The sequence below is a fragment of the Eurosta solidaginis genome, chromosome 4 (genome assembly GCF_040869045.1).
Source record: "Eurosta solidaginis isolate ZX-2024a chromosome 4, ASM4086904v1, whole genome shotgun sequence".
Taxonomy (NCBI): Eukaryota; Metazoa; Arthropoda; class Insecta; order Diptera; family Tephritidae; genus Eurosta; species Eurosta solidaginis.
In genome coordinates this window covers 81,195,935-81,219,842 of record NC_090322.1, presented here as the reverse complement: position 1 = coordinate 81,219,842, position 23,908 = coordinate 81,195,935, and the positions used below count along the sequence as shown (strand labels likewise).

At 39.0% G+C, this 23,908-nt stretch overlaps 2 protein-coding genes and 1 long non-coding RNA gene across 5 annotated transcripts in view; 2 read left to right on the top strand and 1 right to left on the bottom strand.

The window, feature by feature from the left end:
• Socs16D (Suppressor of Cytokine Signaling at 16D) overlaps positions 1-23,908 on the bottom strand; it is a 687,555-nt gene that overhangs the window by 218,167 nt on the left and 445,480 nt on the right. The window lies entirely within an intron of this gene.
• Positions 5,965-6,903, top strand: LOC137248034 (uncharacterized). The gene is made up of 3 exons (XR_010952015.1): positions 5,965-6,074; positions 6,131-6,571; positions 6,640-6,903. It is a non-coding gene; the product is annotated as an uncharacterized lncRNA (long non-coding RNA).
• On the top strand, positions 9,291-13,099 carry LOC137248033 (gastrula zinc finger protein XlCGF49.1-like). The gene is made up of 4 exons (XM_067778926.1): positions 9,291-9,644; positions 9,706-9,805; positions 12,075-12,437; positions 12,497-13,099. The coding sequence occupies exons 1-3, from the start codon at positions 9,536-9,538 to the stop codon at positions 12,130-12,132; spliced, it is 267 nt and encodes an 88-aa protein (XP_067635027.1). The 5' UTR covers positions 9,291-9,535; the 3' UTR covers positions 12,133-12,437; positions 12,497-13,099.

Below are 23,908 nucleotides of genomic sequence, written 5' to 3'. Positions count from 1 at the left end.
AGGGCAATTACAAGGAGCCGTGACAACACACGGGTTTACCGTGATACCGTATATTATCGCGTATTGCCTGCCGTGATACCCTACATTATCGCGTATTCCAGGGCAGCGAATAAAGGCCACTTTACATCTGCCGCACATTTATTTGTACGAAGTCGCTTAAACGACAATCTTATTAACCAGCTCTGAATCACAAAGAGCATTGAAAATACATGGGTAACACGTGATACCATCTTTTACACAAATCATCGCGCATATAAACGCTGATTGCCTGCATCAGGAAACGAAACAAATGGGAAAAAATACAATTGCCTTAGTTTATGTTCGGTAACCTCATTTTCACTGTTTTTGATTATTTTCAATATAACAATTTTCGCCCTGTTGAAAATATTCACAAAATAGAATATACATTTAGGCGTACTATCTAAATAAAGGATTTAATAAGGGTCTAATAGTGTTTTCAACCACCACAAGCATATAAAATATATGCAGAATAACCTAATAAGATTATGCACTCCACATGAATCCCTTAACCCGAGTACGCCAACCACAAGCTCGACCAATTAAGCTTCTACTCTCCGCCCATACGACACCCAAACCCCTTAGAATGCAAAACAAATAATAACAAGTTCCCGTTCCAGAATGACGGGTTTCTCGGTCAAACGCAACAAGACGGAGCAACGCGTTGACTCCTTCACCGTCTCCTGCCGGTTGTGCCAGAAGAATCACGGCATAAGACTAGACCCGCTGTACAGGGAAATGTCGGCAGAAGAACACCTCCGGGCCGTCCTTATACACCGGCACTGCCCCAATTGCCTATCGCCGTTCCATCGGTTAGAGATATTCCCTAGCAGCGACCGTTGCCACCGCTGCCGTGAACCACACCACACTACGCTTCACATGGAGGATGAGCAAGCACGACCACGTCCGATCCCTTGCGAAGAGCGCGACGACGACGAAAGCGCCGACGAGGTGCTATCGATCAACTTCACCGAGGACACACGATCGTGGGCCCAACAGGTTGAAGAGGAGGAGAAGGAGATAGAAGAGTTCACGAGAAGTGCAGCCGCCTTAGCCATCGCCCCAACGGCGAGTGGAGAAGCACGATCCTTCCGACCACTGCTTCAGCATGAGAAGCAGAAGGCAATCCAGGACCAGAAAAGCAATCAGAGACACATGGAACACGGGGATGGCGCGGAGACACGTCCTTTCCGCCCATCGCACCACAATGCCAGTGGGCGCCGGGGCGGCGCGGAGCCGCGTCCGTTCCGCTCGACCCGACGCACCAATGGCAGAGCGGCCCCGTATCAACCATGCAAAGAGGGTACCACCACCACTATCGTTCCACATCAGGCGCACCCCACCGGCTTCAGGACAGGGCGCTTACGGGAAACCCACGACGCGATGACGATCACCCGAGCATTTATTGCTATTGCTCTTACAGCGATCATAGGAATAGGGGCAAGGGGCGCCTCCATCTGGTGAGCGCACTCATTGATCCCTGCGCGCCGACGTCCGTGATAGATGCGCATCTGGCCAACGACCTCCAACTCGAACGGCTTAATACGGCCAGAACTACGAAGTGCACACTAGTGTTGCGCGGCAAATATGGGGTAACGAATCGAATCACGACTCAGGCAACGATGGTAGCACGGCATACGCGTCTCAACCCAACCGCGACGATTGACTCCTCGGTCGCCGCACCATTCCAGTTTATGAGACTCGCAGACCCGACGTTCTATCGATCTGCGCCGATTCTCTTAACACTCGGGGCCGACGTGTACGCCACCATTATGGTTAGTGGCACAGTCCCAGCAACGGCCAATGGGCTCCTCACGCAGCCGACGATCTTCGGACTGGTTGTTTCAGAAGCGTTCCAGCCATAACGGTCTGGCAGCGTTCTTACGCTTCTACAGCTACATCCAGCCTTATTATAATACATAACCATTACACCTAGAGAGAGAAAAAAAATTACATCCAATTAACCAGGTGCATTAAAAACCAAGCAACCCCACGTACATGACCACTAACGTTTTTCTCTTTCATCCACAGTTCAGCGAGGCTGCATTACTGCGAGCACGGATTGTCCGCGGGGATCGTACTTACGATACAACCATACATACATATCATATTTTTAATTTATGTAGTTTATCCTGCCTTGGGAAGGTTGCTGGCGCACTCACCGTGTTTCAGGTTGCTCACCGCAAGGGGCCGGCATGTTTAGGCCATCATTTCCACATTATCCTTTTAATAATTTTGCCTGAGTAATTTGAAAGTGTCATTTTAATTAATGGTGCGAATTTGAGATTGTCATTTCAGTTAATATTCGCATTAGTAATTTTCGTACGTGTTAACTTGCAAAGTGCATTGCGAATTGTGCAGTGAATTAATTTCATAACTTTTTCATTTCCTTACTTTCGGCAAGTAAATCACGTTCATAAATTGGAGTTTTGTCATTTGTAATGTGAATAAATTATTCTATCTCATATATCTAATATTGCATTTTCCATTGTTGATAAAGTGAATAAATATTGTTATCTACTCGGTACTAACTCTTCTTTTTTATTTCTTTTATTTGCGTGCGATCGCGCCCCGCGACACGTGTGCCACATTCCCCCCACAACAAATGGAATTAGAGCAAAATAATAAATTAAGTAATATTTTTTAAATGCAAACTCATTTGGCTTTTAAAAACTTGTTTGATTCCAGGTCAAAACCAAGCGCATTCGCTGCAACCCAAACCGGAGATGGACGGTGGCAGATGAGAAGAGTCTTATTGAATTTTTACTGGAAAATCGCCTACTTGAAGTTTGTTTTCGTTTGCACAGAAGTAAAATAAAATTATGTGAAAATATACATAAATACATACGTGCATATGTTTATTTTGCAGAAGCCGTCCGCTCAAGTATACCATAAGCGATTTTGCGAGGAGAAGAATATCACAATGCAGTGGAAGCAGGTGCGTGCAAAAGTGCGGAACATGAGGTCAGGCTACAATAAAGTCAAAGCATGGGAGGGATCGACGGGAGCAGGGAGCATGACCGGCGATACCAATAAAGGTATATAGGTTCTTAAAATATTTCTTCGCCGATTAATTTTAATAGCCAACATTTTTTTCCAACGAACTTTGCTAAAAATTAGCATATATTTTTATTAGCTGGATGACATTTTTGGATTTGCGTGTCTTCCGTAATCGATGACACAATGGCATATTTAATTGAAGAGGGCCAAATAACCGAATTGACTGAAGAGGGCCAAATAATTGAAACCGAATCGAAGTTCTTCTCAATTATATACAGTACGAGCAATTCCAGTGGAGGGTATATGCAGGCATGAAAGTAGTAGCAACTATCATGGGACTGCCACCGTCTGGATGGCCAAGGAATATGTGCTTTATTTGTTTGTGAGATACGCGTTATACCGGAGACCAATACAACGAAAAAGATTGGCCATCGAAGTGGGGAATATACTGTTGGGAAAGCAAACGTCATAAACAGTCCTCTAGTAAAAAAAAATAAATGTAAGGCGCGATATACTCCGAAGGGATTTTAGGCCGAGCTTCTCTTCCAATTTGCGTCGTGCTCCTCTTGATTTTCCCTACAAATTGGCCGGACGGGACCTACATGTTTTATGCTGACTCCGAACGGCATCTGCAAGGCAGATGAGTTTTAACTGAGAGCTTTTCATGGCACAAATACACTCGGAACGCTTGCAAAACACTGCCTAGGGGCGAACCCGCTAAATTTTCTTCTAATTGAAAAAACTTATTTATAAAATTTTCATGTTGCTTTGCCCGGGGTGTGAACCTAGGGCATACGGTGTGGTAGGCGAAGCACGCTATCATCGCACTACGGTGGCTGCCTAGTAAGTCGTGAGAAAATGTTGATTCCGCCACTACATATAAAATTGGGACTAGTAACAAACTTTATCAGATCATTCATTAAAACCAATGATGCCTCAAAAGCGTGTCTGAGACAAATGTTTCCTAAAGTTTCTTGTGCCAAAATTGATTGGTATTTAAATTACATATTCACATGCCTTTGATTTGTAGGTTTTTATATATTTTAATACATGTTTAGGTATACATTATAGATTAACGGTCCGTACATTATAAAGATGATAAAAAGCGAGGATATCACTAAACCTTAGATATAGTGCTGCGATTGCTTGGGGTGCGTTAAAGGTTGTTATTACTAAGGTTCTTGGAAATTTGCGTGATGGCAATTTTCGAGAGTGTGTCAACAACCTAGTGAAGCGTTTTCAAAAGCACACGTTCATATGTCTTTAAAAGCGCATTTGATGCATTCTCATCTCGACTGGTTAGAGGGAAAACTTTCTACCGAATCCGATGAACAGGGAGAACGCTTCCACCAAACAGCTTTATCAATGGGGTCTCGATACAAACGCAAAAAGCTAAACGCCATGATAACTGATATACATATGTTGGTGGCTAAACATCGCTGAGGAATTGGACGAGGACAAGAACGAAATTGACGGTGACCAAGACCTTAACGGTGTAGATTAAGAAACTAATCTTGTTTCAAACAATATGTAAAAACATTTGTAATATGTATATCTTTTAATAAAATTAGCTTAACAAAACACAAGTTTAACTGCAGTTCTACTGTGTAGCCAAGCTTTATTTTTTTTTTCTTTATTCATTGGATATACGTATACAATAATACATATGCATTCTCAAAAAAATTAAATTTTTGTGTGAGAATTTAGCTCAGATAATTAACAATTTCTACGCATACCGTCATGGAGTTGCTATTCAATTATATGTAGAGAAAAAAATAAAAATAAAAATAAAAGATATTTAATGGTATATAAAAATGCAACACAAATTGATAAATACAGTAGTGTTAGTATAAAATATAAGGTTTTGGTTTCTTTTAAAGTTTGATTAAAAGATAAAAGAGAAAGAAAGGATTTTTCAGCACAGTTAATTAAATGCATTGTATCATGAATATTGGTCGATACTGAACTCGTGTCTTTGAAGTAACAACAGAATCACTTCACGTTTAAAAGTGATAATGTTGTGAGATGTTTTAACATACTCTGGTAGTTTGTTGAACAGTTTCACACCATAATTGCGTAATGACCCTGCAAAAATCGTGTGACCAAAAACGCACACAGCCACACGAATTTTTGACAGGGGTGACGATATAGAATGAAAAATTGTGCAAATGAAATAGCATGCTGACAAATTTTGCTTTCCCACAATGTATCGTGCTCTCTCGCACCTATTATTTTCATAGGGATAGCAAAATACGTAATTTTTGCGTGCAAAAAAAATCGCCATTTCTAATTCTGCAGAAAAGTGGAAAATTTTTTCAATTTGTGTGATTTACATTTTGCAGAAATTAATATACGCATTCTTTAATATTTTTTGGTCTACTAAAGTGTGTTTTAGCAAAAAAAACTCATATCAATGTGTGCATGTTTATAAAGAAAGAAAGTGAAATATGTAATTGCATAGTATAAATAATCGTCAGCATTCTAATGCAGAATAGTAAATTTTGATTTCCACATACATACAAGAAAAAAATTCTTGTTACCATTAAGATTTATTATCCAAAATTGAAAAAAAAAGATTAGACAATTCGGTGTAAAAAAACGGCTATGTGTGCAATAAAATAGCCTCTTTTGTTGAGATACCCCTCTATGGTCTGCATTAATTATTGTGACGCAGGTGTGTTTGCAGCAGCAAAGTGAACCCAAACAGTGTAGGTCGTGGTGGTTGTTGTTCGTGGTCCGCATCAACTGGACCAGGTGGGGCAATGACGCCACATCCAGTTATACCAAGGTATATACCACAACAGCAACCGGGTAATGCAAGGCACGATAGCAGCAGCAACAACCTCCCAAGGCTGGCTATCATCGTTCATTTATAAAAAAACAGTGTTGTGCATCTTTAATGCTTAAATATTTCCTCTGTTGAAACAGTTTCCACGATTCACTGTACAACGAAAGCAGCAGCCAGCGTATGCCACCACCGAACAGCTGATAACAAAAACTTGGATGCACAGCAGTTTAAAGCCAAAATGGAAGTTGAGGAAATATCTGAAAATAAGGTAAATATATGTTTCGCGTTATTAACAAAATCGCCCTAAATTTTATGAATTAACAGATCGCTACGAACGGCAAAGCACCCGAACGTGTGATCAAAGAAAGCACTACAGAAATTATTGCCGGCGGGGCCGTATTCTATAATCCAGTACAAGAATTTAATCGTGATTTAAGTATTTCAGTACTTAATGTATACTCAAAGCGGTTGATAAGAGAGCGGGAAGCGGCGGCGCATAAAAATCCACAAAATACAAAGGAAAGCAAGCAATGCTAATGACAAGAAACCATACACGGCTGGTGGTGTAAAATACGACGATGGACTGCGAATATTGGAAGCGCTTGCTGCAACAGGTTTACGTAGCATAAGTTATGCAAAAGAAGTAGCAGGCGTGCGTGAAATTGTTGCAAATGATCTATCTAAGGTGGCAGTAGATTCCATTAGCGTAAATATGCGACACAATGGAGTGGAACATTTAATTGTGCCAAGCGAAGGGGATGCAATGTAGGCTTGATATACGAATCAATAGCTAGTGATTTAACTGTAATAATCAATAATAAAATTCGCAATAGGACTCTCATGTACCTTTCAACTTCATATGAGAAGCGTTTCGATGTTATAGACCTAGATCCTTATGATTGTCCGAATCGCTTTCTGGATGGCGCTATACAATCACTGACGAGTTGCCTGTCGTAAGAGGCGACTAAAATACCAGATTCAAGGGGCTGTGTAGCGCAACCTTTCAGGTTGCCAGCGCAATATATAGCTTCTCCAAACCCAATTGTCAACCTCACCTATCCGCGGCGAATCCTGTTTCACTAACAGACGAGGCTCTGGCGACCCCAAGCTCCTCATGGAACTTGGGGGTAGGGAGGGAGGGAATGGCCTGAAGGTTTAATGTGGCCACATAAATCGTTCCCGAGATGGCCGGGCTAGCACCTTAATGGTGCTATGGCACCGGAGTGTACCGGATTTGTATCCGGCAAAGGACCATCACATCGATAACACTCCCCAAAACCTTCGGGGAGCAACCTTATCGCTACAACAACAACAACAACAGTTGGGGTTCATTACTTGTAACTGCGAATGATATGGCTGTGCTGGCAGGCAATACGCCTGAAACCTGCAATGCCAAATATAGTTCTGTGCCTTTGCGTATGAAATGCTGCCATGAGATGGGATTGCGTATACTATTGCATAGCATTGAAACGCACTCTAATCGTTATGGAAAATATATTGAGCCACTTTTGAGCATTTCTGGCAATTTTTATATACGCGTATTTGTGCGTATACATAGTAGTCAAGCGAAGTGTAAATATAGCATGAGGTTGGTATACAGCATTTTGGCCTTTTACCACAATCCAATTACTTACCATATCTTTATATTATGAACACAACAAACAACGAATGGTATTTCAATGCACTGGTTGTGATACCTATACGCTACAGCCTATGGGTATTGTAAAAAGCAAGATCTCAGATAAAGGCAATGCGGAAGAAAAATTCGGTATACCAACTGGACCAAATGTTAATACAAATTGTGCGCATTGCGGTGATAAACATCATGTAAGTTTCAACTATCCCACTTAAGTATTTAAACTCGAATAAATCAAATTTTTTCCTTCTTACTTAATTTGTGCTTAAACGTTTAAACGGTTATGTCCGTTCAAAAAGGCGCGTCAGTCGCTTTTTCAGAGGGTTAACTGGCACCAATTGTTCACACCAAATTGTTTCTTATATTCCCAAATATAGATGGGCGGTCCACTTTGGTCGCATCCCATACATGATCCAACGTTTGTTGAAGAATTGTTACAAATCATAGAAGAAAAACCGCTAAGTGATTTGGACACAACGTCGTTTAAAAGGTGTGTTATCGGCGGTATGCCTGAACTTGTATTGGGTACATGAGTTTTTATGTAAAAAATATTCATCATATCCAACATCAATACCTCGCATTCAATTGTGGACGCTGTACGCACTACATTGGGTTCACGTAATATGGACAAGCATATTGTTGATTCCAGTGGTAAGGCCACAATTTCAAATGATGGGGCAACCATTAAGAAACTATTGGATAAAATAATAACACAACGTAGCGTGCTCAAGTGGTATAAGCTTATCTGGAAAATATATTTCGTAACGAAAACCCTGGAAGATTACCGCGCCTTGTCTGCTGTGGTTCAACAAAATATAACTTGGATGTTTGTTGCTCTTTTTCAATTTTCCTGAATACAAATGTCTGGATTGGAAAAATTTCAAGCAAATAAAGCTTGGCGTGCAAAAGTCAAGAAATTACTTGTCATGCAACGGTAAATGCTTATAAATATATCATTAAAATTGCATGCTTGTTTATGATGAGCCATTCGAGTGAGCATGGAGATGGATGTTTTAAATACTGTAGAGTAAATTGGCTTACTATATAAGAATTTGAAATTTTTCCAAATCTTTGACTAAAAAGTAGCTACTAGCTTGTAGAACTTTATTACTTTACTTTTAAAAAGATAAATCACTTTAGCATGGTAATATATACCTATTATTAAAAATTAATACAAACAATATCTTCAACATTTTTTTCTCGATTCACAAACACATTTAGAAAGGCTACAACGCCTGCTAAAGAGCCGGTATCTTGCCAACGCATTAGCTTGGATTTAGAGGAGGATCTACAAACTTTGCTAGAAGCACGCGCAGCTCCTCATGTAGCTAATGTGGATCAACATGAAAGTAACGTTGCTGTTAGCGGAAATGCAATGAACAAACTATTTGAAATGGAGGATGAAAATAAATCAAACAATGCAAACACTATATAGAGGATTCCTTATAATTTTTCAACTAAGGCATCTTGTGACGAAACTATATTCGTATGCCAACAGCAACGTACGTCTAATGAAAGTTTTATGGCTTTGGAAAAAATGTGTGATAAAACAGCATCCGATCCTGACAGCACACTATTTAAGTACATACATAGCGAGAACAAGGATATGGTTAAAGAAGATGCTAAAAAGCGCAGCGTCGATGGAAACTATTTTAAAATCCCTTGTAAACAAGGTAAGTGAATATGCAACATATTGGAAGTTGATAAGATTGCGTGGTATAAATTTAATAATATAATCTTAGAACTACAAGAAATAGATGAAGAAGCACAATCACTGCAACGTCTATTGCATGACTTATGCGTACAGGAGCAGCATCAATTGGATAATGAAACTCCTTTAAAAAAAAAGCTTTACCTACGCTCTAAATCTACGCCGTCATATACGTACTCATACCGGTGGAAAACCATACAAATGCGAATACTGCGAATGCACCTTTGCTGTAAGCGGTCCAGTGCTGTCGCATTTACGTACACATCTGGGCAAAAATATTCATAGATGTGAGTTTTGCCCATCAACTTTTCCTCACTTTACGGAGTTACGTACGCATTTAACTACGCACAAAGACGAAGATCCAGAAACGCGGGAGCGAAATATGACAGCCTTAAAGGAGGAGGAGGCTAAATTAAAGCAAAATGTGGCCACTAAAATTCAGCAGCCGCCAAAACCCAAACGAAAATATACGTGCAATTTCTGCAACAAGGGTAAAGGTTTATAAGACTGTGATTGTAAATGATATTCATTTTACTGATCGTTAATTCACAGATTTTACAACTTCATCTAAGCTAAAGCGCCATATACGTATGCATACCGGCGAGCGACCATACTCGTGCTCAGAGTGTGGGAAATCATTCTCATTGAAATCGTAAGAATATACAATAGGGTTCAGAGTTTGAACGGCCGGCAGTTAAAAATGGATTTATTTTAAAAGTTAATAAAAAAACTTATATCTAAACATATCCGTAAAACGAAAGGCACAAAAACAAAAGCTCAGTAAAAATGGGACAACTAAATGAAACCTTATATCCATATCGCCTGCTGATTGGAATATCACCCGGTTGTTGTTGTAGCAGTTAGGTGGGGCGAAGCACTGCTACAACAATATCACCCGGTCTCGGGTGCCGTTTCGAAAAGCACCTTTCTCAGAAAACATTTGAATAACCCCGTATATTAGAAAAGCCTATCACAGAATTCGGTTGAAGAATGCCCTAACTCAGATTTGGCTTCAAAAATGACCGATCTGAGCTCAAATACAACACATTTTGACAATAGCTGTAGTGTTTATGAAACAAATTCTAAGATAGGGCGTTCTTCAAACGAATTCTGAGAAAGGAAGTTTTTGGAACGGCAGCCGAGATTTGGTGATATTCCACTCAGCAGCCGATATGAATATATGGTAAGTCTCATTTTTACCGACCTTTCCTTTCCTTTTTAAAAATGTGCTTAACAAAACTTTTTTCTTGTAATGCACTCTTAAAATGAATCCATAAGCACTGTAACGTTAACAAATTTTTCATACTTTTTTTTTTTGATTTGTATTGAGAGTGGCGATTTTAATATTAGAACGGCTAATTTAGACAATTAAAATAACAAAAATTACTACAAAGCCAAATTTTAGTGAGGACCTCTAGTTTACCATAAAAATAATAAAATTAAAAGTCCCCATCTATCCTATTCGAGCTAAAAAAAAATTACTCGAGGTCAAAGGTCATTGCCTTAATAGCACCGCAGAAAAATTCCTCCAATTCTTTTCTCCTAGAGAGAACAATAATTGGGGAATAGGAATTTCGAATCTTCGAAATCAGCTGATTTGCCAATTGAAATTTTGTTTCGCATTTCTATTTTTGTTAACAAATTAAAAGTTTAGTTATTGTTGCGAATTTGTTTAAAATTGGAAAAAAAATATAAGCAAAGCAACAGGGAGCAACAAACGAATGATGCAACCATCTTTCACACGTTGTTATTGTAGCTGTGCTTCGCCCCATCCAATAGGTGCGACCGATCAGAAATTATCATCAATATCCTCTAACGGGAGTCCAAGGAAACTTGCTGTTTCGACAGGGGGGACCATAATGAAAGGGGTGTTAGAGGCGTTGGCTCCACATTACAATTAAAGAGATGGTTGGTGTGATGTGGGGACACATTGCAAGCGGGGCATACATTTTGTATGTCGGGGTTGATTCTGGATAGGTAAGAGTTTAACCTGTTACAGTATCCAGAACGAAGTTGAGCTAGAGTGACTCGCTTTTCTCTGGGGAGTATGCGTTCCTCTTCCGCGAGGTTTGGATACTTTTCTTTGAGTACTGGATTCACCGGGCAATTCCTAGCATAAAGGTCCGACGCTTGTTTATGGAGTTCACCAAGGACCTGCTTGTGTTTTTTCGCTTCATACGGCTGGGTTCTCAGGAGCCGTATTTCCTCAAAATGCTTACGGAGATGACTCCTTAGGCTCCTAGGCGGTGCTGGTTGACCAATCAGATGTCTGTTGGGATGCTCAGGTTTCTGGGTATTCAACAGGAACTGTTTGGTCAGCATCTCATTTCTCTCCCTGATGGGGAGTATTCTCGCCTCATTATGCAGATGGTGTTCTGGGGACATAAGAAGACAGCCCGTGGCAATTCTGAGAGCAGTATTTTGGCAGGCCTGTAGCTTCTTCCAGTGGGTAATTTTTAGGCTTGGCGACCATATGGGTGACGCATAGCACATAATCGGCTGGATAATTGCGCGGCCATGTTTTAAATAAGATCACCGATGATTTGGTTGGTTACAATATCAGGTTTCGCGAGGCGACAAAACTGGAGAGATTGGGGAGATAGCTGTTTATTTTATTACACAGCTCGTCGGTGTAGGAAACAAAAGCATAGGCGTAGAAGCAATAGTGACTGGTGGTAAAGGTAGCTATTGATATGTAGAAGTTAAGTAGAAGTTTGAATATGAGTTTTTTTAAGTTATAGCAAAAAAAGCGTTCAGGATTTTTAATATCTTACCAGGTACCTTCGTACATGTTTCTAAGAATGAAGAATGAGACCTATTCAAACTTCGCTATACTTTAACATACGATACTTTACCCCATTTTAACACAACTATCATTTATTGATTTTATTAAATTTTATAAAATGTTTCTTCCTCCACAGTTCTATTTCCGTATTGGATGGTAAATATGGCTTTCGCATTTTCTCCATCAATAACTGACAAGGTGGAAAAAATCTATGCGTGTAAATCGCAACATATCTTGGTCGAGCGTTTCTTCAATAGCTCTCTAGTGGTGATGGTGACAGCAGAGAAACCCAACTGTTTACAAATGTTACAATATATCAATTGCGTCTACGGCTCAAATACCCACAGTATATGAATGAATCGAACGCACCTAATTGTCTGCCTAACGGATAGTATACATATTCATCAAATCGAAAATATTGCATCAAACGAACTGGGTCTGAATACTGAAACAGTACACATATTCAAAATCGATGAAGAGGCTGTGATGATGGTATAGGGTGAGTTGTTGAATAACATACGAAAACCACTTTAACCCATTTATATATTTGCATTACAGCTAAAGCTTTACAAACAGCAAAAATTGCTGGCGCCAAGCAATTGGAAAAGGCAGTGAAGCATTCATCACACTGTACGGATGGTGTAAAGTTAGAAACTGCTGTTGTAACAACTGCCACCGACACAACGGTCATCTCTACTTCGCCGAGTAACGGCTCGTCCGACTATCTATCGAAGACAGTATAATCATATATTTTGCCAACACAGGTTAGCGATGTGCTTGCACAGGAAAAGATTTCAATTGGAAAACAAAAACCAATTAAGAGAGTTTATGTTTTTATTAAAGTACTTACTTTTCTTTATATCAATTGTTTTAATTTAAGTTGCAATATCACGTACATATATAATAAGGGATGTGATACGATTGCTGTCGGAATTAGATTTGAAACCAATCAATACTCCTGCTATGGGTTGCAGAATTATTGCTTGAATGATTAGATTTAGAACAATAATAAGTCTGACTCAATTACTAGTCGTACATTTTTAAGTTCATCAATTACGACAGCAATCGGATTCCACGACACCTTTGAATATTCTTGATCTGAAAAAAAAAGAGTAAATCTAATCTGAATTTATAATTAGCTTTAAGTTGTAGATTTAAATTGATTCAAATAATTGGAGTTTTTTCTAAAGCTTAAAATTATTTTCTGTTCGCTTGGAAAATATTTCAATTGGAAAACGAAAACCAATTAAACGAGTTTATTTATTATTAAAATACTTACTTTTCTTTATATGAACTGTATTAATTTAAGTTAAAATTTCATGTTCATATAAAATAAGGGATGTCGTGATACGATTGCTGTTGGAATTAGATTTGAAACCAATCAATACTTCTGCTAAGGGTTGCAGAATTATTGCTGGAATGATTAGATATAGAACAATAATAAGTCTGACTCAATTACTAGTCCTACATTTTTAAATTCATATTTTACTTTATTACTTTCAAATTCAATTACGACAGCAATCGGATTCCACGACACCTTTGAATATTCTTGATCTGAAAAAAAGAGTAAATCTAATCTGAATTTCTAATTAGCTTTTAGTTGTAGATTTAAATTGATTCAAATTATTGGAGTTTTTTCTAAAGCTTAAAATTATTTTCTGTTCGCTTGGAAAAGATTTCAATTGGAAAACGAAAACCAATCAAGCGAGTTTATTTATTATTAAAATACTTACTTTTCTTTATATGAACTGTATTAATTTAAGCTACAATTTCATGTGCATATATAATAAGGGATGTCGTGATATGATTGCTGTCGGAATTAGATTTGAAACCAATCAATACTCCTGCTAAGTGTTACAATAATAAGTCTGACTCAATTAATAGTCGTACATTTTTAAGTTCTTCAATTACGACAGCAATGGGATCCACGACACCTTTGAATATTCTTGATCTGAATTTCTACTAAGCTTTAAGTTGTAGATTATTCAAATAATTGGAGTTTTGTCTAAAGCTTAATATTATTTTTTTGCTCGCTTAGAAGAGATTGGAAAACAAAAACCAATTAAGCGAGTTTCTTTATTATTAAAGTTCTTCTGTTTTATATGAACTGGATTAATATAAGTTCCAATTTCATGTACATATATAATAATATTGAAAATAATAAATATTAAAAATTCAATTTTTTCGGTTCATATTTTATTCATATGGCTGCTCCAGGTAAAGTAAATCTGCAGGTAAAATTCACGTTATATGGCGGTTATATAAATGGTAAAACCGCAGTAAAATTGATTGTCAAATGGCTCGAAAATGTAGAGTGAAATGACGGAAAAATGACCGCCATTTGACGAGCATTGTGACGTGTGTGAGCAGCACAGTGCTATGCTCACATCCTATAAGTGGGAGCGGAATGCACGATCACATTAATAGGAACGAAACGGAAAATTTGGTCACAAAAGTTCATCACGCCCATGCAAACGTGACTATGAATATAACCGCTGCAGAAAGTCACAATGACCGCAAAATGACTAGTAAAATGACGTGGAGCGTTTTTTTTTTTTATTTGCACTTTTTCCTGTTTGAAAGAAAGTGGTTCTGATACTCGTTACCTGACGCAGACTATATACTGAACGATCTATTATATTGAGCTTAAGGTTATGCTTTATAAGATTATTTTTGATCTTGGAAACCACTAATAGTGTTTGCAGAATACATATTTGTTTAATATCAAGCCTATTTTCATACAGACTTGTTGAATATTCTTTATTACTTTATTATGCAAACGCTGAAGTTCATTTATTTTATGTTCTGCACACCGACTCCAAATTGGATTTAAATAACTGATCTTGGACATAAAATTTGCATTATATAAGAGCCACAATTGCTTACGTGGAATGCTGCCCCTATTTCTGTATAGAGCAAAGTTAAAAGGAATCAATTTCAGTTTAATGTTATTTATTTGTTCGCTGCAATTTAAATTGGAGTCGAACCAGATACCTAAGTACTTTAGCTTTTCTACTCTAGAAATCTTTACATTATTAAACATTATTCCAGAAAACTCATTAATGTCCGGAAGAGGTTTGTAATTTTTGAAAACAATAAAATTGGTCTTCGAAAGGTTAATTTTCACCATGTTTTTGTCAAACCACTGACTAATTTTTTCCAAGTCTAGTTTTATGTTTGTAATTAAATTTTCGAATGATTCTTCTGCATACATAAAGCTACCGTCAACCGCATAGAACTGCGGAGTTCCGTGAAGATTGAGTTTTAGCGCGTTGTTTATATATATGAGAAACAAGGTGGCTGCTAATTTAGAACCTTGGGGAACTCCCGTCTTTACCTGCCTTTTCGCACTTTTAACGTTGTTTACCTCAACATATTGCTCTCTATCTAATAAAAAACTTTCAAAGATTTTGAGTTCCTTATCGTTTAAACCTAACTCAGCCAGTTTTCTAATCATTATATATAAGTTTACCGAGTCAAATGCTTTTGAAAGATCGATTGCCAGTAATGCTATATATTTCTTCCTGTCGAAGTTTTCATAAATATATTCAGTACACGATATGCAAGCAGACAGCGTGTTCGAGTTTTCCATGAAACCAAACTGATTTTTGTCAATGGTTTTATTTTCAAGGAGAAAGGATTTCAACCTATTGAGCAAAACACTTTCAAAAATCTTTTCGATCGTGCTTAATTTTGTGATGGGTCTGTAGTTTGCACACATTTCTTTACTTCGAGATTTGTGCACTGGCACAACTGCGCCTATTTTGAATTCTTTAGGATACTCACCTTTTCGGAAGCACTCATTAATAATTTGGCATAAGGTGTGGCTAAAATACTCTCTATATTTATTCATAAGACGCGCTGAAATGCCATCAGGCCCGTTCGCAGATTTTACGTTTAAGTTTCTTATGACTAACTCGATTTCTAATGGATCACATTCACTTAGGGTAAAAGGTGTATTGATATTCGTTGCTGGCTCGTCTACGTACTGAATATTTGAGGGAGGATCTAAAACAGTCGTGAAATATTCGTTAAAGCAGTCTGCCATTCTTATAGGGCCTGTTACAATTTCTCCTTTGTACGATAACAGTTCTGTTTGCAGAGTAAAGGTTTTGCTGAATTTTTTGCCCAAAGTAGTTTTTCTTTTGGAAATGTGTTAAGTTTCTGACCTGAGTTTTGACTCTTTTAAATTCCGTTTCAAAGTAAATATTATTTCTATACTTAGTTTTTAATTTGTATAGCCTGTTTCTTTTCCCAATTAGATTTAAAAGTTCACTACTCGTCCACGGACTATTATACTTTTCACTGGACTTTTTAATAGATTTTGTTGATTTACATATGCTAGAGCACAAAGACGCATGAAAATCAGAGAAGGTCTTACTGCGTATAATGTCATTGATATAACCGTTTCTCTCAAAAGCATTATAATCCAATACATCCATGTATTGCTTCTCCTAGGCTGATTTATATTTTTATTTAAATTTACAGATATATGTATAATTCTATGATCAGATATAGGGTGATCTTCCAACGCAAAAACATATTTGTAGTTTACTTTGTCAGTTATAATATGATCAATTATAGTACTTGAACTATTGTCCTTCCTTGTATGCATTTCCTGACTCAGCTCATTTAGACAACAGAACCCGTTGCTATATAAACTGTTTAGATAATTTATCGTATCGTTGTTAGCATTAAGAAGGTTTATGTTAAAGTCACCCATAATAATACAACTTTTTATTTGCAATACATGACCTTCAAAGGCATTTACAAACGACGGAATATCAGAAGAGCAATTTCTATATACGCAAGCAAGATGAATATCAAGTTTGATTAATTTGACTATGTAACAACCATGATTAATGTCATCAATGATATTTGTTTCATTTTACTTGTAGTATACGATAAATGCCATGTTCAATGTTTTACATGTAGACTCGTTGTAATGTTTTGTGAAAATACCACTCTGTGCTGCGCACAGTAATGCCTTAAAAATGCATCACTGACGATCAGCATCGTCATGATCGCCTATAAATACTGTGTAAGCAATGTAATTGACAGCCATTCTCGTTTGACTACCTTACCTGTTAGTTCGTCCAATATTGCTTTGGTCAACTAGCATCAATAAAGCATACATACAAACGAAATATTAGTACACGTGTTTTATTCGATTGTCTACAATTCTGTGTGCGACTCTCGTCCTAATTATTGGACAGGTCCATTTGGAAGAGTAGACGCGGTCAAAGCATACATACCAACGAAATATTAGTACACGCATTTTTATTCGATTGTCTACAATTCTGTGTGCGACTCTCGTCCTAATCATTGGACAGGTCCATTTGGAAGAGTAGACGCGGTCGCTACAACAAAAATAAGGAATTGTTGGCTCTGCCAATCCTATGAGCTATAATCTGAGGAACGGCAAGGCCAGCGTTTCATTGGCGCCCAACTTAGTGGCCTCGAATCTCGACAACGAACCGACTAGCGTGCACAAAATGGCGACATTTTCACCCGAACAATTTTCCCAAATACTGGAGGCGATTTCAAGCGGCGGTAAAAGCGGTTCTTTTACAAAGTGTACATCACGCTTTAAAGGGTAACGGGATCCAGCAACGGTAGAGGAATTTGTTGCTGCTGTAACAGTATACAAAGATATAGAAAAAATTTCTGACGCCGATGCATTACGTGGGATGCCGCTATTGCTCGAAGACTATGCAGCAACTTGGTGGATGGGAATAAAAGAATCCGTTTCAGCATTCGACGACGCCATGCAATTGATACGAGCAACATTTTCTCCTCCAACACCCGACTGGAAGATTTACTTAAATATTTTTGAGCATAAGCAGCAAGTACGCGAAGCTACCGACAGTTTTATCTGCAAAAAGGGGCTGTTGTTCTCTCAACTCAAAGATAGCATCAGCGAAGTGGTGCAGTTGAATATGATCTACGGCCTCTTATCCATGAAAATTAGAGATCGTGATGCATTCTCGACATTTGACCAACTTATATCGCGTTGCTGTGATGCGGAATTGTTTCTGGCCGAATCCAATCAACTTCCGACGGCACCAGGTGAGAAGGCGGAACGCGCGGATGGGCCCAAGAGGTGCTCTTTCTGCCGATTACGAGGGCATACAGTGGACGTGTGTCTAAAAAAGAAAAAGGAGCAGCAGGCTCAGCAACAATCAACAGTGGCAAGTTCAAGCGGAACAGCGCCGCAAATCAAACGTACACCTGCGTTTGCATGCTACGGCTGTGGAGCACCGGGAGTGTACCGCGCGAATTGCACAAAATGTAGCGGGCACAGTAAAGACAGTCCTCAATATCTAGCGTTTAATGCGGTGAACACTACCATTGTTGGAAGATCCAGTCCGCTAGTTCACATAGAGATGTTTGGTATGACAGGTGAAGCTCTCTTCGACACTGGAGCGAAAACTTCTGTTGCCAGCGCTAATTTAAAGAAAGTATTATCGAGCAAGGGGTGTGTTTTCCAAGATGTCTTGGCTGACGTCATATTGGCAGATGGAAGCACGACCACGCAAAAAGTGTTATCAACCATTTGCGACATTACTATCGGCAATAGGGTTCGGAAAATTCGAATGATATCGCTTCCAAATGCTACAAAGAATCGTACCTTAATCGGATCGGACTTTTTGGAACAAGCACACATTGTGCTGAATATGGCACAACGATACTGGTATTTCGAAGATGAACCCAGAACAAAATATGATTTCGCCGCTCCAAGCGGGAGTAGTCTACCGTTTGCTATAGACATAGCTGGTGCGCATGTGGTAACGAGCAATCGGCAATCGCCTCGAACTAAGGCTCTAAACGAATATTCAAATTTCGTAAGCTACGTCATAAGGCGTGATACTAACATCGACGATGCCGATTCTCCAGAAATATGTCCCGAAGTAAACTATGGGCCATCAGTAAAAGAGAAACGTTCAAATTCCAACGACTACTCTCCACGTTTAGTACAGCGAATATTTCAGAATTCACTCCCAGTTGGCGAATCGACGCCCGAGAATACATCTCGTCTATTTGCACCTCCAATAAAGGTAGAGATTAGCGGCTATGAAAAGTTTTGCGAAGAGAACTTCTTCTCGTTGAACTCCCTTAATTGAGTGTTAAAAGTAAGACAGATGTTTGCGATCTAACTATGCAACAGAGCGTTGAGCTGGAAAAGGTACTATCTCAGCATAATGAAGTATTCGAAGAATCAACATGCGCAACACCATTTGCCGTGCACAGCATCGATACAGGCGAACATCTGCCAATCGCTTTGCCACCATATCGATTGGCACCGCACCGAAAGGCTCTATTAAAGAAAGAAATAACCGAAATGCTGAGGGTTGGTGTTATCATAGAGTGCGAATCACCATGGGCAGCACCTGTGGTTATCGTGCCCAAGAAATCAGGCGACATACGTATTTGCATCGATTACCGAGAGTTAAACGCCATTACCAAGCCGGATCGGTATCCTCTTCCACGGGTTGACGACTTGCTGCATGAAGCAAAAGCTACCAATTTTATGTCAACGTTGGATCTACAGGCTGGCTATTGGCAAATCGGTGTGAAGAAAGAAGACCAGGACAAGACCGCGTTCTTTACTTCGTTTGGTATGTATAAGTTCACACGCATGCCTTTTGGTCTACGAAATGCGCCAGCAACGTTTCAGCGGTTGATTGATCGACTCAAAACGTCTCTAAACAACGTAACTTTATTTGCATACTTGGACGATATAATTCTATGCTCGGTCAGTTTCGAAGAGCATCTTCGAGAGCTCAATATGCTTTTCGATCGAATTAAGCAATTTGGTCTTAAGGTCAATAAAAGGAAGTGCCGGTTTGCCTGCCGCGAAGTTAAGTACCTAGGGCACATCTTAACGTCAGATGGCATACGAGTAGATCCAGAAAAGGTCGCCGCAATATCTCTGTGTAATCCTCCTAAAAATGTAAAAGGGCTACTATCGTTCCTCCAAGCGTGTTCGTGGTACAGGCGTTTCGTACCCCAATTCACGGATGTTGCAAAACCACTTTCACAGCTGATTAAAAAGAATGCATCTTGGGTATGGACAGATGAACAACAAGCGGCGTTTGACAAGCTAAAGCAGCTGTTGATAACATCGCCTATCCTAAAACAAATCGACGAAAACATGCCATACATCATAAAAACCGACGCTAGCGGTTACGCATTAGGAGCAGTTTTGATCCAGGGGGAGGGTCCGGATGAACACCCCGTAGAATACGCGAGTAGACTCTTAACAAAAGCAGAGCAAAATTACTCTACCATTGAGAGGGAAGCTCTTGCCATAGTGTGGGCTGTCCAAAAGTATCGTGGCTACATTGAAGGATCCGAGGTAAAACTCATCACGGACCATCGGCCGCTTAAATGGTTAATGACGCTAAAGTCACCAACCGGACGCCTAGCCCGATGGGCATTACTCCTCCAACCATATAATTTAAATATTGACTATAAGCCTGGAAAAATAAATGTTGTGGCAGACATGTTGTCAAGGCCACCTTGTGAAGATAGACACGAAACCAAAGAACCGTGTCATATATGCTCATTTGCTATTGATCTTCCACGCCGTGGAGCGAAGGAAATCCGCGACAGCCAACTCAGTGATCCCACACTAAAAGGTATTATTGATTGTTTCGAGGGTGAGACTGATGATGCGGTACATTGGGCCAAGAGAGGATATACGATGAACGATGGCATTCTCTATTGTTACAGTGACGAAGAGAACGAGGATGCACAGCTGGTCGTTCCGAAGTCCGAAGTTCCAGATATTTTAAATACGTATCACAACAAAGACACTGCTGGACATTATGGAATCGACCGGACTATGTCAAAGGTATCATCGCGTTATTATTGGCCAGGTATGCGGAAGGATATTGAGAATCATGTCAAAAAATGCGTTGAATGCCAGCGCTATAAGATAACGAACCTGAAGCCAATGGGCCTATACCAAACAAACTCCAGTAAACAACGTTTTGAAGCCGTAGCCATTGATCTGTTTGGACCATTACCACCGGATGCGAACGGAATGCAGTGGATTTATATTGTGGAAGATGTCGCTAGCCGTTGGGTGGAGCTCTTTCCACTAAAAGAAGCTTCTGCTGAGAGCTGCGCAAAAACGCTTATAGACGAGGTATTCCTACGCTATGGAGTCCCTAGACGAATAATCAGCGACAACGGTGTGCAATTCGTATCCGGTGTGATGCAGAAAGTTGCCTTCTGCCTGGGCATACGCCAAGTATTTACGCCATTCTACCATCCACAAGCGAATCCGGTAGAGCGGAAGAATCGAGACCTCAAGACGCAGCTGTCCATTTTGGTGGGAACAAATCATCGCGATTGGGTGGAGAGGCTGCCCGCCATACGGTTCGCAATGAACACAACACGCTGCCAAAGTACTGGTCATACCGCCGCTTATCTTACGTTTGCGCGTGAATTGCGTACAATCGACGACGTCAACCATGACTTAAGAGCTATCGTCCATTCGGAAAACTTCATTGCTGAAATCACGCCGTACCTAAGTACACTCGCTGAGATGTTCAGAGCCACGCAAGAATGCGAACGAAAGCAACAAGACACTAACAAAGCCGTCACGAATAACCAAAGACGGGACCAAGAAGGTTTAGAAATTGGAGCTAAGGTGTTTGTGACCACTCATATTTTGGGTAATGCTGCAAAGGGTATAACATCAAAATTTATTCCACGACGAGATGGGCCTTACGTAATTATTGACAAACAAGGTTCTACCTCCTACGTAATTGCTCATGAGGACAATCTCCAGTATCCACTGGGTACATACCATGCATCATCACTGACACCATATCGTAGTTCTGTCAACGTTCCCGAAGCTCCGGTAAACATGATAAGACGCCGAGGACGTCCTCGAAAGACCAATAAATAGGATACATCATCGGGTCGATTTCTGTATCCTAGGGGGAGACTGTAACAACCACGATTAATGTCATCAATGATATTTGTTTCATTTTACTTGTAGTATACGATAAATGCTATGTTCAATGTTTTACATGTAGACTCGTTGTAATGTTTTGTGAAAATACCACTCTGTGCTGCGCACAGTAATGCCTTAAAAATGCATCACTGACGATCAGCATCGTCATGATCGCCTATAAATACTGTGTAAGCAATGTAATTGACAGCCATTCTCGTTTGACTGCCTTACCTGTTAGTTCGTCCAATATTGCTTTGGTCAACTAGCATCAATAAAGCATACATACAAACGAAATATTAGTACACGTGTTTTATTCGATTGTCTACAATTCTGTGTGCGACTCTCGTCCTAATTATTGGACAGGTCCATTTGGAAGAGTAGACGCGGTCAAAGCATACATACCAACGAAATATTAGTACACGCGTTTTTATTCGATTGTCTACAATTCTGTGTGCGACTCTCGTCCTAATCATTGGACAGGTCCATTTGGAAGAGTAGACGCGGTCGCTACAACAAAAATAAGGAATTGTTGGCTCTGCCAATCCTATGAGCTATAATCTGAGGAACGGCAAGGCTAGCGTTTCAACTATTAAAAAACTACTTTTGTCAAATTCCTTACAAGACACTTGTGAAGAGCTAATAGATTTGTGTACAAAAAGTATGCAACCACCAGCTCTATTTAGTTCTCGATTGGCAAAATATGCATTGTAATTGGGGAGATTATAATAATTATTTTCATTTTCATAGATCCATACTTCAGTTAAAGCTACCACATGATTGATTTAATTGTACACAATTTTATGTAGGGATTGGTTTAGTTTGTCGTTTTTACACACATTTAAGTCATGGAATAGATTATCGTCATAATTTGTTGGGGAGCACAGTTGACATAAGTACTGCTAAGAGCTCAAATGTATAAAAACGCAGTGCTTTGATTTGAAAATAGCACATTTAATGCAATTTTATGATTTATTTAATATTCAATAGTTTTACCAGCTAGAAATTGTTCTGGACAAAATAAATTTTTAAAAAAACGCATTTTTCGCTTAAATTGGGTTTTTGCCAAAATTTTTCTTTAAAGATATGCATATCCAAATAAAAGACATTTAACCACCTTCACAGCAATACTAAGATTTGTGATATGTGTAGCGAAAATTTGGATTTCAGGTTTTTCATATTTTCGAATTTCTGACATTTCACCTCGTAAAACAGCTGTTATACTAAATTTCTCAAAAAAAAAAGAATTCAGCCCTTCAATAAAGGAAAAGAGCGGACCACGACCACATTTTTACTTTTTCAATTTGTTGAACGCGTTAACAAAGAGAACTTCGAAAGCCGATCTCTATATTTTGGAGGCTAACTTAGGAAAACGGAGATAGTACTTTTTATAGCCTCAATCTCCTCAAAAAAGTTGGGTTGGTCCAATACCCAGAAAAAAGTTGATTTTGTCGCATAGTGGTATTGTATAAGTGAATCAACTATTGCCAAGAAGTTCATTTCAGTGGGTAAATATAAAATTATTATGTGTATTTGATTAGCGAGACATGCTCATATTGCTTTATACAATTATTTTTGTTATTGACATTAGAGAAAAATGTTGTTGATTACTTTCTTTTCAATTAATATGTTCCGGTATTCTTATTAATATATAAATGTTTGTACATACATATTTAAGCCGTAGCGAATTATTTACAAAAATTTTTGTTATTATGTCATACGTCATTGTAATTACACATTGTTACCATATATTTTTCTATTTCGTTAATTTTTATCTAAGTTGTTACATATCTGTGAGGACTATGTCCGGTAGATAAATAAAAATAAATAAAATTGCAAAGTTTACAAACGGCGATAGTTACAAGGACATGTTTCTGAATTTCACTTCTTCATCAGCTAACATCTCGGGAGCTGAGTATTGAACTCGAATCTCATTCATGCTGGTGTTAAGGCAGATGCCTTTAACCACTCAGCCATATGAATGCCCCGCTGCTCGCTTTGCA

Excerpts from the sequence above, each read along its gene's own strand:
- LOC137248033 (XM_067778926.1), top strand. The coding sequence starts at position 9,536 with ATGACAGCCTTAAAGGAGGAGGAGGCTAAATTAAAGCAAAATGTGGCC. Across the intron at positions 9,645-9,705 it reads GTGCAATTTCTGCAACAAGG|ATTTTACAACTTCATCTAAG; the intron begins GTAAAGGTTTAT and ends GTTAATTCACAG. Across the intron at positions 9,806-12,074 it reads AAATCATTCTCATTGAAATC|TTCTATTTCCGTATTGGATG; the intron begins GTAAGAATATAC and ends CTTCCTCCACAG.